Raw genomic sequence first — 12,987 nt, 5'->3', positions numbered from 1 at the left:
AGAATTTATTTCTTCGGATAAAAACAAGAGAACGGGAGTTGTAATTTATGCAAAACCACAATTAGAGCCTAAAATGATTTATAAGGATACAGCAGGTAGAATAGTAATCATCAGAATAACGGTCCAGGGAGAAAATTGAATAGTTATTGGCATATATGCCCTAATGAAAAGAAGAGTGAATTTACCAATCTTTGGAAGAGGTACTAATAGAGTATGTGGGAGAAAAGATTATACTAATGGGGGACCTGAATGGGGTGGTTGCCCCAGAATTGGACAGAACCCCAAGGGTCTCCAAAAAGAAGCAGATAAAGTTACCGAATACTTTTGTCAGGGACAGGGGGACTTCTCGGGAGGAGCAGGGAGAAGTGCACCACATGTCATTTTAGAGTGCCGAGCCATTGGTTGTGTTGGCAGGTACACAAAAGTCCGCCACTCCGAGAAACTGAAACTGAGAGCCAGTGTGGTGTAGTTGTTAAGAGCGGTAGACTCGTTATCTGGGGAACTCGGTTCGCGTCTCCACTCCTCCACATACAGCTGCTGGGTGACCTTGGGCTAGTCACACTTCTCTGAAGTCTCTCAGCCCCACTCACCTCCCAGAGTGTTTGTTGTGGGGGAGGAAGGGAAAGGAGAATGTTAACTGCTTTGAGACTCCTTCGGGTAGTGAAAAGCGGGATATGAAATCCAAACTCTTCTTCCTCTTCTTGACTGATCAGACGTGCCTGCAGAGACTCTGTAATTCCATTATGCACTATAAATAGTTTTAGCTTACCAGAAGTCGTGTCGTTACTCATGAGCAACATTCAAGGGAAGGAGTATCCCTGACAACTTTCTCGGAGTCTTCTGTAAGTTGCTTGTGAGAGCAAAAAGCAGCTTTGGAGGGAGCTGCTAGAGCGGCTGTAGAAAAAGTTCAGGCAGAAGCAGAGGCAAGAATTAAGGAGTTGCAAACAAAGACGGCATGGGTGGAACAGGAATGCAAAGCTGGGGAAGATTTACGGCATCTTAAGATAAGGCTGGACGAAAGCAGGAAGAGCAGCAGGGGGGCCGAAGCTCCACTCTACGCCAACAGACAGGTATCTGCTTTGGTCAGCAAATGCTATAGGGATCCCTGGGAGTATATGGGATTCAGAACGGAGATTGATTATGCCCTGAAGATGAGAGAAAGGGAGTTTCAGAACGACTCAGAAAGAGTTGTGTTCGTGGTTTCCCACCTCCAGGGGGGTGCTAGGGAATGGGCGAGGCCACTTCTAGCCAGCGACAGCCCTGAGTTGGCCAATATCACAGACTTCCTAGCAGCTATGTCCGCCCACTACACCAGCGATATCGAAAGTGAAATAACAAAACAGGAACTTTTAAGGCTGAGACAAGGAGAGGGAACAGTAAGAGACTTTGTGGCGAAGTTTACCCTGTTCTGTCATAAACTGGGGTGGGATTTGATGGCCCCAAGATGGAAGCTTTGTTCCAGCAGGGGCTTAAACCAGAAGTCCTAAATGAACTCAGCAGGGGGCCACGCCCGCAGATAAAGTTACCAAATACTTTCTTCTCCCTAATAGAACTATAAGCTTAGAAGATGCTTGGAGAAGTCAAAATCCATTTAATAATAATAATAATAAAATTTATAATTTGTACCCCGCCCATCTGGCTGGATTTCCTCAGCCACTCTGGGCGGCTTCCAACAAAAATCAGGTACAAAAATATCACACATTAAAAACTTCCCTGAAAAGGGCTGCCTTCAGGTATTTTCTGAATGTCAGGTAGTTGTTTATTTCCTTGACCTGTGATGGGAGGGCGTTCCACAGGGCGGGCACCACTACCGAGAAGGCCCTCTGCCTGGTACCCTGTAGCTTTGCTTCTCGCAGTGAGGGAACCGCCAGAAGGCCCTCGGCGCTGGATCTCAGTGTCCAGGCTGAATGATGGGGGTGGAGACGCTCCTTCAGGATTCCTTAAGAAAGCTCCTTAAGAAAGAATTTACATATTTCTCCTATCCCAATAATACAGCGGGAAGAACAGATGCCACCTGGGTATCTAAGGACTTAATCTCTAAATTATTTAAAACAGATATTCAGCCCAAAACAATATCTGATCATAGCGCGGTCATGGTATGCTTGAAAGAGGAGAGGAAAAAAATAACTAGATGGGGGCTTAGTGAAAATCTGCTAAAAGATGAAAAAAATATTAGAGAAGGCTAAGGTAACCTTAAAAGAATACCTTGAGCTATGAAAAATGGAGAAATAGGAACTGCAACAACAAGCTCAAATTGAGGTGATAAAGAAAGTTAAATATTTGGGAGTGTGGATAACTCCAAAGAACATCAATCTGTACCAAGATAATTATGAAGCAACATGGAATAAAATTAAGAGAGACCTGGAAGTGTGGGAAAGGATGAAATTTTCTCTGTTGGGAAGAATTTCAGCAATAAAAATGAACGTGCTACCAAGAATGCTATTTTTGTTTCAAACAATACCGATAATAAAAGGGACAGCTGTCTTCAGAGAATGGCAAAAGAAAATTTCAAGATTTATCTGGCAGGGGAAAAAACCCCGGATAATATTTAAGTTATTGACAGATAGTAAGGAAAGAGGAGGTTTTTCCTTACCGGACGTAAAGTTATATTATGAAGCAGCTTGTCTCTGTTGGATAAAGGAGTGGATGACGTTAAAGAATCCAGATCTATTAGATCTGGAAGGACATGATAATAGATTCGGTTGGCACGGATATCTTTGGCAAGAAAAGATAAAGGTCCATAGAAGTTTTGGAAACCACATCTTCCGGAGGTCTCTCTATGAAGTCTGGGACAGATATAAAAATTTACTAGAAAGGAAAACACCATGGTGGTTATCTCCAACTGAAAAGATTAGCTTGAAAAAGACTAATATAAGCCAAAAGTGGATAACATACGAGACTTTGCTTAAGAAAGAAGGCAACAAATGGAAATTAAAGCCATATGAGGAAGTGAAAGAATATGTTTTTTTTTAAAATATTTTTTATTGATTTTGTCCACTTACAAACAAACAAACAAAAGATGATTACAATAACTTTACAAATATATAATAATTTACAAATTATATCACACCAAACCTATAAATCATAAATCCATGAACTTCCCTTCCTTCATAATATGTCTTCTTTATCTCTTAATTTATATTTCGCGCTTTGAATACCTTCCCATATATTTAGTTCGTCCTCTAGCTCTTATTTCTAGCTTTCCATCCTCTCTTCCAAAACTTGTATAGTTCCTATCTTTAAATAATTCGCCTCCTAACTTTTGTTTTATAACGCCATCTTCATTCTTATTTATATGCCATGAGTTATATACCCATATTTCATATCTTGCAAACCTTTTCCAAATATTCCATAAACTTTCCCCATTCATTTTTAAACGTTTCCTCCCCCTGTTGTCTGACTCTTATTGTCATTTTAGCTATTTCCATATATTCAGTGATTTTCTGTTGCCACTGCTGCACAGTTGGTATTGTCTTTTGTTTCCAGACCTGGGCCAGCAGTAGTCTCGCTGCCGTTGTGGCGTAGAGAAAAAACTTCTGGTCTGAAATTTTAATCTCTGGTCCGACCATCCCTAGAAGGAATGCCTCTGGGAATTTTTTAAATGTGTACTTAAATATTTTTTTAAGTTCATTATAGATACTTTCCCAAAATTGCTTTACTAAATCACATGTCCACCAAAGATGAAAAAACTCCCCTTTCTGGAGGAAGTGAAAGAATATGTAAGTAATTGGTTGCAGTACCATCAAATTAATGAGATGTTTAAAAGCGACATGAAAAAGACAGGATTTAGCGAGACAAAATCAAAGTTTGAAGTAGAAATACTTAATAATGACTTTAAAGTACTCGCTAAGATGTATAAAATGCTGTTGGAATGGAACTTGCAAGATGAAGAAGTAAAGTCGGTGATGATTCATTGGGCAAAAGACATTGGACATAATATTATGCTAGAAGACTGGGAAAAACTGTGGAGGGAAGGAATGAAGTTTACAGCATGCACATCAATAAAAGAGAATATGTTAAAAATGATGTATAGATGGCATATTACCCCAGTTAAACTAGCAAAGATGTATAAGACAGATAATAAGTGCTGGAAATGCAAAGAAAATGTTGGTACCTTTTATCATGTTTGGTGGGAATGTAAAAAGGTGAGAATGTATTGGGATAAGATATATCTTGAATTAAGAAAAATGTTGAAATATAGTTTTGTTAAGAAGCCTGAAGCATTTTTACTAGGTATGGTAGGTACAGACATTGAAAAGAAGGATATTAGACTTTTCCAATACGCTGTGGCTGCAGCTAGAATTCTTCTAGCACAAAAATGGAAACAAGATGAATTACCAACGGTAGAAGAATGGACAGTGAAATTGACTGAATACGCAGAAATGGACAAATTGACAGGAAGAATCCGGGAGCAGCGGGACCAGAAGTTCATCAAAGACTGGTCAAAGTTTACGAACTATTTAAAAGACAATTTACAATTGAATACGTTAAAAGGACTTCAAGAAGCTTTGTAGTTAATTTGTAGAGTTATCATTGTAAGTAGGATAGTAGTAAGAAAATTTCTTTTGTTTGATAGTGGTAAGCAATGGTTGATTTAAGAAGTATAATGTTAAGTTATAAATTAGAAAGCCATGTGAAGGGGTTGAGGGAAGTCATGGCTTGTTAGCCAAGGATGAATGTAAGAAAGTTTTTGTTTGAATGTAGTATTAATTGTAGTTTAATGTAAAAATAATAAAAATTATATTAAAAAAAAGAATACTTTGAGCTAAATTTAAAAGATGACATGGACCTCAATACGGTATGGGATGCTGGAAAGGCAGTGATCAGGGTTTTTTTATTCAGCAAAATGCTTTAAAAAAAACAGAAGGAGAAGAAAGTTCAAGATTTGGCGGAAGAAATTATAGAAAAGAAAAGGAGTCATATCAGAAACCAGATAATGAAGAAATAAAAAGAAACATTAAAATATTACACTCACACTACTCTATGGTAATTAGTGAAGAGTTAGAGTGGAAAATGAAGCTTATGAGACAGAAAAACTTTGAATAAGCCAATAAGCCAGGAAAACTTATGGCATGGCAATTAAAGAAAAGAGAATGTGGGAGGATAATCAATAGAATTAAATTAGGTGAACAAATTATAACAAATCCCAAAGAAATTCAAAAAAGATTTTTGGATTTCTATAAAGAATTGTACAGAGAAGGAGGAGAAACAACTGAAGATATAAAAAAACTATCTAGAACAAGCTAATGTACCAAAAATATCAAATGAATGGCCCAGTTTCAATGTGTGAAATCCAGAAAGTTATTTAGGATACCAAAAGTGGGAAATTGCCTGGTCCGAATGGCCTGTTGACCATCTATTATAAAAGCTTAGAGGACATAGTGGCGACCCCCCTCAAAAATATAATGAATAATATCTTGGATGGAGGAAACATGCCGGACACATGGAGAGAGAGCTATATCACTTTGATCCTGAAGCAAGGAACTGACCATCAAATCATAGATAATTTTAGACCGATTTCACGCCGAAATAATGACTATAATCTATTTGCGTATATATTGGCAGAAAGAACTAAGAATGTTCTTCAAAAAATCATACATACGGATCAAGCAGGTTTTCTCCCCAGGAGGCAAATTCAAAGTAATATGAGAATTATAATAAACCTGTTGGAGTATTTAGATATTAGAACTGAAAAACCCGCTGCCTTTATGGCAGTGGATGCGGAGAAAGCGTTTGACAATCTGTCTTGGAGGTTTATGATAAATACGATCCAACAAATGGCTTTTGGGGATAAATACTGCAACGGTATAAATGCAATATATAAGAAAGAAACAGCTAAAATCATTATAAACGGGGACATCTCTCAGGAGTGCGAGATCAACAAAGGGACGAGGCAGGGGTGCCCGTCGTCGCTGTTGATCTTCATTTTGACGACGGAAATCTTAAATAATTAAATAGGAAAATTAAAAAATATTAAAGGAATTATCCAGGGGGAGAACTGTTATAAATTAAGGGCCTTAGCAGAGGACCTCATTATAACTACAGAAGAGCCAATAGAGAGTTTGGTAAAAGCCTTAGAGACGATGCAAGAATTTGGCAGAGTATCTGCATTTAAATCGAATTACAACAAAACCAAATTATTAGTTAAAAACATCCCATTAAACCATAAGGACAAAATTGAAGAGGTAATGCAACTTAAAATTCATACTAAAATTAAGTATCTGGGCATATGGTCAATGGCCAAAAATATCAACCTCTTTGAAGACAATTATGAGAGCTGTTGGGCAGGAATCAAAAAAGACCTTTTACTTTGGAATAAGTTAAAACTTTCTTTCCTGGGAGGGATATTGACAATTAAACTAAATATTTTACCCAAGCTACTCTTTTTATATCAGACCATTCCAATAGTAGGAAAAACAACTAGTATAGAGGAGTGGCAGAAGGAGATATCAAAATTCATATGGGTGGGTAAGCGACCAATAATAAAATATATGGTCCTTATAGATAGTAAGGAACGGGGTGGATTTGGCCTCCCCAATCTTAAAATATATTACGAGGCTATATGCTTTGCATGGTTGAAAGAGTGGTTCTTACTCCGTGATAATGAATTGTTAGATTTTGAGGGGTACGATCTCCGGTATCGGTGGCATGCATACTTACAGTATGGAATGTATGCAGTGCATAAGAACTTCATAAGCCACATAGTCAGAAAAGCTTTATTTAGAATATGGGAAAAACACAAAAAGATATTGGAGCCAAAAACTCCAATATGAATATCCCCTTTAGAGGTGAAAGCGGTTAAGAAAAAGAATATGAAAGCCAATTGGCTTACATATAATGCCTTATTAATAGAAGATGAAGGGGAAGTCAAATTAAGAAAATACGAGGAGATAAAAGATCAACTCAGGGGGTGGTTGGACTACCATCAATTGTATGGAATTTTCCAACAAGATAAAAAGACAAGGTTTCCCAAAGAGCCAACAAGATTAGAGGTGGATCTAATAAATAATAAACATAAGATAATTTCAAAAATTTATCAGTTACTTCTTGAATGGGAAGTCAAGGAGGAGATATTAAAGTCATCTATGGTGAGGTGGGCACAAGACATTGGACATCCAATAACGATGAATGAGTGGGAACATCTGTGGACGGTTAGCATGAATTTTACGACCAATTTTAATATAATAAAAATTTATTGTTGTTTCCACATGAAAATATCAAATCAAAAACAACAGATAAAAACAATCAGTCAACATATAAAATGCATACAGTAAACAATACTAATAACAATAAAGTAAAATAAAATAAAAACTGATACATACCTCAACAACACAGAAACACAGGAATCTATTAATTAATTTCTTATTTTGAATCTAATTTAGGGGGACTTCCCCCGTTCTCTCCTCTGCGTTCAATTTCTAATCTACTTTAGTAACTTTGTAACTAATTTAACAATCATTCACCATACTTAATCTTCAAATAAAAATCTTATACAACTTATATCATTCAACTTATTATTATCACCACATAAAATCATATTTCAAATCTTAACTTTTTATAACCTTTTTTCTCTTAACTTAGTAAAACTATTGCTATTATTACTTTTAATTCCTACCTTAATAATATTATAATCAAAACATTATCATAAAAAACCTAAATATTTCTTCCCTTCTCCAAATCGCTTATTTCCCTCTGACGTAGGAGTACCTTGGTTAGCCATCCTGATAACTAATAAGTTCCCTTACCCCACCCCCTCCTCACCATCCTCCCCCTTCCCATCTTAATCTCCCACCAGTCTTCCCCCAGCATATTCCCAGTCCTTGTTCTTTCAAAATGTCACATTTTCCTTGTTGTAGAGTGTCACCTTTTCCTTGGTACCTCAAGACCAAAACATGGTCCCCAAGTATCTTTGCTGAACTCTTCCAAACACTTTGTACATAATCTCCAAATAATTCTAGTCCATTCTTCAAATCCAATTTTATATCCCAGAGTTGATATTCCTGCATTTCTGGGCTCTCACCCCAGAAAGCCGTTATAAAATTAATGTCCTCAGCCTCAGACCTCTCACGTCCATGAGACGTTTCTTCTTGTTGTTGAACCTGTGTCTTCTCTACTTCAAATGACATCTCTGGAAAATAATTCACTCTAATTGTATCTCTGAATGTATCTTCAATTTCTCTAGTTGTTACTTTAAGTTCCTCAGCAAAGTTCTTAAAGGCACTTCGAACCCCTGAAAACGTTTCAATGACACTCTGTTGCAAAAGTTCCAATTGCAGTAAGATTCTTTCCTGGCCTGATGCCATTGCTGGGTCTGGAAGAGCCATGGGAACCAAACAAAAATAGGCAGGAGCGGGCAGGAAGCAACACAGTCTCAGTACATTTCCATCCTCAGTGATCAAATTTCAGCTGCCATTTTCCCCCTTCCGTCAGAGGGTAAACTTTCTTTCAGTATAATTCTCTCTTAATCGGAAGAAATAATTTAAATATCTCAGTCTCGTCCCAGAAAGGGATTTCTTAAGCAGTCAGAATCAGAATCAACATAAAACTTCAAAGCAATCCAATATAACAACAGCCAAATCCGGTGTTACTTTGATCTTGCCGCAAAGGAGAGAAATGGACTTCCTCCTTTTAAGTCTCTCTCCGTAAGCCAATTAGTCCAATTTAAATTCAAATTGCAGTCCTTACTTACAGTTCCTTCTTTTTTCAGCCAAATTTCAGAAGAACGGAGCGCTCACCACAGGCAGCCGGCTGCCGCTTGGTTCCCCCGGTTGGGGACAGCTTCCTTAGCCCCGCGCCGGAACCCGTTCACTCGAGCCTCCCTTTTACAAGGGAAACTCGAGAACAGGACGGCGCAAAGGGGCCTGCAGGAAAGCCCCAACCACGGGACGCCCCTCCCGTGGGTTACTGGAGCCCGCAGCGCGGTTGCGGCGCTCCAACCCCCGGGGGAACCAGAGCCGTATCAGAGCCGAGACGGCTCCCAACCACCCGCAATGGCGCTCACGCCGGAAGTCACGACCAATTTTAATATAAAAGAAAATATTATGAAAATCCAACACAGATGGTACCTCACACCCATAAGATTATCAAAAAATCTATAAAGGATCTGCAAGAACGTGTTGGAGATGTGGGGGGAATGACGGAGACCTATTCCATATGTGGTGGATATGCCAGAAGATAAAGGTGTTTTGGGGCTTGATTTATGATGAGCTCAAAAAACTGTTAGGAGTTACGTTCCCCAAAAAGCAGCACTGCTCCTATTAAGTATTGTTGACAAGGAAGTCCCAAGCAAACTAAGAGAGGTCTTTCTGTACGCCACAGCGGCAGCAGAAATTTTAATAGCAAAAAGGGAATAGAGTGGCAGAACAAACTGCAAGTTTGCCGAAATGGCTCAGTTAACTAACAGTCTGAGAGGTGGATCAAAACAAAAGTTTCAAGAAAATTGGGCTAGATGTATAATATATGTTCAGAAATATAGTAGGGGTCGGATAGTTATGCCAGCTTTTCAGTAACCATGGAAGTAGAAAGAACAATATGAATTGAAAATTGGTGTAAGGTTCTCAGTTGTTGCTCATGAGGAACCAAGCAGATTCCGTTGCTTCTTTACTAAGTTCTTTATTGTGCAAGTATATACAGTGCAGAGCATAAAAGTTCACATCTGTCTAATCCTTCGGCAGAGTCTGGGAACAACTCTTCCGGTTCTTTGCCAAGCATAAAAGCCACGGGATGCGGAACCCCCTCCTACCATCCCTGCGCCTAGCCCCTCTGCGCAAGTGGGGAGACGGAAAAGATGCGTCTCCCCCTGTGCCTGCACGGTGTAATGGCTCTCCCACCCTGCCAGAGCCCTGGTCCACACTCCCCTGAACAGGCTCCCCCTCCCCACTAGAGGGACTGGTGCTTTCCCCGCTGGACGAAGAGGAATTGCTGAGGATATGCTGCGGTGGCCCCCGATACCCAGAAAGCCCTGACACTCCCCTGCGCTGAGGCAAGGGCAGTTCCCTGACAGTTGGCTACCGGTTGATATTACAGTGTGATAAAGATATATTAGAAGACACTCGAATGTGTTGAACTAGACTCATAGGTACGGGTGAACTATACGGTTGGGCTTGATAGGAAGTCGGATGGGTTTGGGAAACTTGCTGGTATTGTTTTTCTCTTCTTAACTTTTGGTTCTTTCTTTTTGTCTTTTCTTTTCTTTTCTTTTCTCTCTCCTTCCCCCTTTCTTTCTGTCATTTTTTCTTTGCTTAATGCTACAATATTTTTGTTTATTTTATTTGTATTATTATTGCTGTATTTGTATTTTCTTTCAACAGATGTATTGAATTTGGAACCAGTTAGGGGTATCAACAAAATCAAGCAGATACAGTAATTGCAATTGTTTCTTTTTATTTTTTGTTTGTTTGTTCAGAACCTTTATTGTATATTTATGGTAAATATATCTGATAACTGAACAACAGTAAATTTTTACACACACACACAGATATATATATATATGATTTTATGATATTACTCCAAATGAAGGTTGCAGGTTCGATCCTCAAATGGGACAGCTGCATATTCCTGCATAGCAAGGGGTTGGACTAGATGGTCCTCATTGTCCCTTCCAACTCTACAATTCTATGATTCTATGATTCTATGAAGTGGTGTTATAAGCCATGAAACCTCTGAAATACACTTTTCCCCAAAAGGCTTCTACAATTTTGACCACTACTGTATATCAAACAAAGCAACATTCAACAACTCATCAGAATCTAATAATAAATATGTTGGTTAATGACAAACAACACAGGTAATGAACACACACCCAACTCCCTTCTGTTCTTCTCCATTTGTTCCTGAGGCTCTAAACCCTTTTTGTCTCCACTGCAGATTGTGATGAATTGGAAATCGACAACAAAGGTGACAATGACAAAATCCCCAGAGAGGAGAAGCCACGTAAAAATTTGGAGTGTGGAGAAAGCTGCAGTCAGAGCTTCCATTCCACTTCCCATCAACAAAATCTCATTGGAGAGAAACTCTATCAGTGCATGGAATGTGGAAAGAGCTTCAGTCATAGCTCCTCTCTCACTTCCCATCAGAGAATTCATACAGGGGAGAAACCATATCAGTGCTTCGAATGTGGAAAGAGCTTTAGTCGCAGTGATGGTCTCACTTCCCATCAAAGAATTCATACAGGGGAGAAACCCTATCAGTGCGTGGAATGTGGAAAGAGCTTCAGTCGGAGCTCCAATCTCACTAAGCATAAGAGAATCCATACAAAGTTCGGAAAAACCATTATACAGCTTTAGGATCCATTAAAATCTGCAACTTTTGACATCTAATGCCCTTTTAAAATGTCGTGTTTTGTGTTTTTATGTTGTAACCATCCTGAGACCTGTGGGTGTAGGGAATAGATGCCAACTCCTGTTTTTTTTTTTTTTAGTTGAAATAAACTTTATTCATAATTCAAATCTTACAAAATAAAAGATAAAAACAAATACATTATTTTTCCCATTCCAATTGTCCCCCCTCCTCTCCCCTCCCCCTCCCCAATATCTGATTTTTTACACAATATTTAACTATTTTTTTTAGTTGTGTTGTTGCTTCCATTATCATTATCCTAAATCCTTTATTTTCCTTAATATTTTCCCCTGTTTGATTTATACCAAATCTGCCAGAATATCAATATCTGAACAATATACCCTTAAATAATCTTTCACTCCTTCCCATTCCTTTATTATTTCTTGATTGGAGCAACCTCTAATATTAGTTGTTATTGACTTCCGGTTTTGCCGCAACCGCGAACGAACGCGCTCCGCGAAAGCTGCAAGCTGGAGCGTTCGCCATGGAGTTTTTTGGGGTGCTGTGAGGGCTGCACGACCCCGAAAAGGCTTGAGGGGGTGACCCTCAGCCGAAGGATCCAGCGGTGCCAGAAGGGAACCCCGAATTCTTTTGCTTAGCGGTAAGAGAGTGGAGGGACCCGGCACGAGGATTAGAACGACTCCTGGCGAAAAAGCCCCGGAATTCGGAACGGCGAAAGAGCGGTAAAGCTTCCAACTTTATACCACCCCTAGATCACTACCTAATCGGCATAATTTATAGACTGTAACAACAAATCCTGCCGATTAGAGACTGGATTTCGGAATTGAGGGGGAAAAGGGAGAAAACGGAAATTATCCTTAATGTAATTGATCTCACTACAGACAATTAAAGGCTCAATCGATTAAAATGGACTATATATAAGAGAAATACTGCGGTAAACCTCTCCTTTTTCCGATAAATATAAGGCGAAAAGGAAAAAGAAAGAAAGGGAAATAAAGGAGAGTGAAAGAGAAAGGAGAGAAAGACGCTATTTTTGTGAGACCCAGCAATCTAACGCTGACAAAGGAAGAGGAGCTTTCTGGTCTTTAACAGGATCTAAAGAAATTTAAAGAGACTCTCTGATAAAAAATAAAGTATTTTACTTACGAGAGACAAAGATGGAGTAGCGTGGAGTTGTGATGGGAGGGGAGATGTGATGAAAGGAGGCAGAGGCAGAAGGAAGTGAGCAACAAAGAGGCGGAGAAAGACCTTAAAGCAGAAGCCCAGTAAAGAAAGGGAAACCTCCGAAAACAGCGACATCAGTGGCCACTAGTGGGACTGCAAGGAGAAAGAAATAGAAATAGAAAGGAAGAAAAGACAGCGACACAAGTGGCAAGAGGAGTAATTGCAGGTTGTCAAGAACTGGTGAAAAGAAATAAATAAAAAGAAATTAAAGGAATAAAGAAATTACAGGACAGAGAATTGTATAATGACAACAATTAAAAAATATAACACAAGAAGAAACTCAGGCACAGAACAAGATATGGAAATTAAAGAGCTGATCCTGAGCCTAAGAGGAGACATAAGAGGGGATATAGGAGAAATGAAGAAAGAATTTAATGACTTAAAAGTGGAAGTAAACAACAACATGAAAGGAATTGAAGAAAAGCTAGATCAAATGAATGGAAGAATAGAGAGCAACACCAAAGC

General features: G+C 38.9%; 1 protein-coding gene and 1 pseudogene across 1 annotated transcript in view; one reads left to right on the top strand and one right to left on the bottom strand.

The window, feature by feature from the left end:
- The window catches only part of LOC117044872, a 934,741-nt pseudogene that overhangs the window by 407,759 nt on the left and 513,995 nt on the right, over positions 1-12,987 (bottom strand).
- Positions 10,992-12,987, top strand: part of LOC117045003 — a gene marked incomplete at its 5' end in the record, with an annotated part of 374,050 nt that continues 372,054 nt past the window's right edge. Inside the window, 1 exon segment of the mRNA XM_033145796.1 lies at positions 10,992-11,257. Coding sequence (XP_033001687.1) covers positions 10,992-11,257 — 266 coding nt within the window.

This window comes from Lacerta agilis, chromosome 4 (genome assembly GCF_009819535.1).
Source record: "Lacerta agilis isolate rLacAgi1 chromosome 4, rLacAgi1.pri, whole genome shotgun sequence".
NCBI classification, from domain to species: domain Eukaryota; kingdom Metazoa; phylum Chordata; class Lepidosauria; order Squamata; family Lacertidae; genus Lacerta; species Lacerta agilis.
Note: the sequence above shows the minus strand (reverse complement) of the source record. Positions and strands in the feature narration are given on the sequence as shown.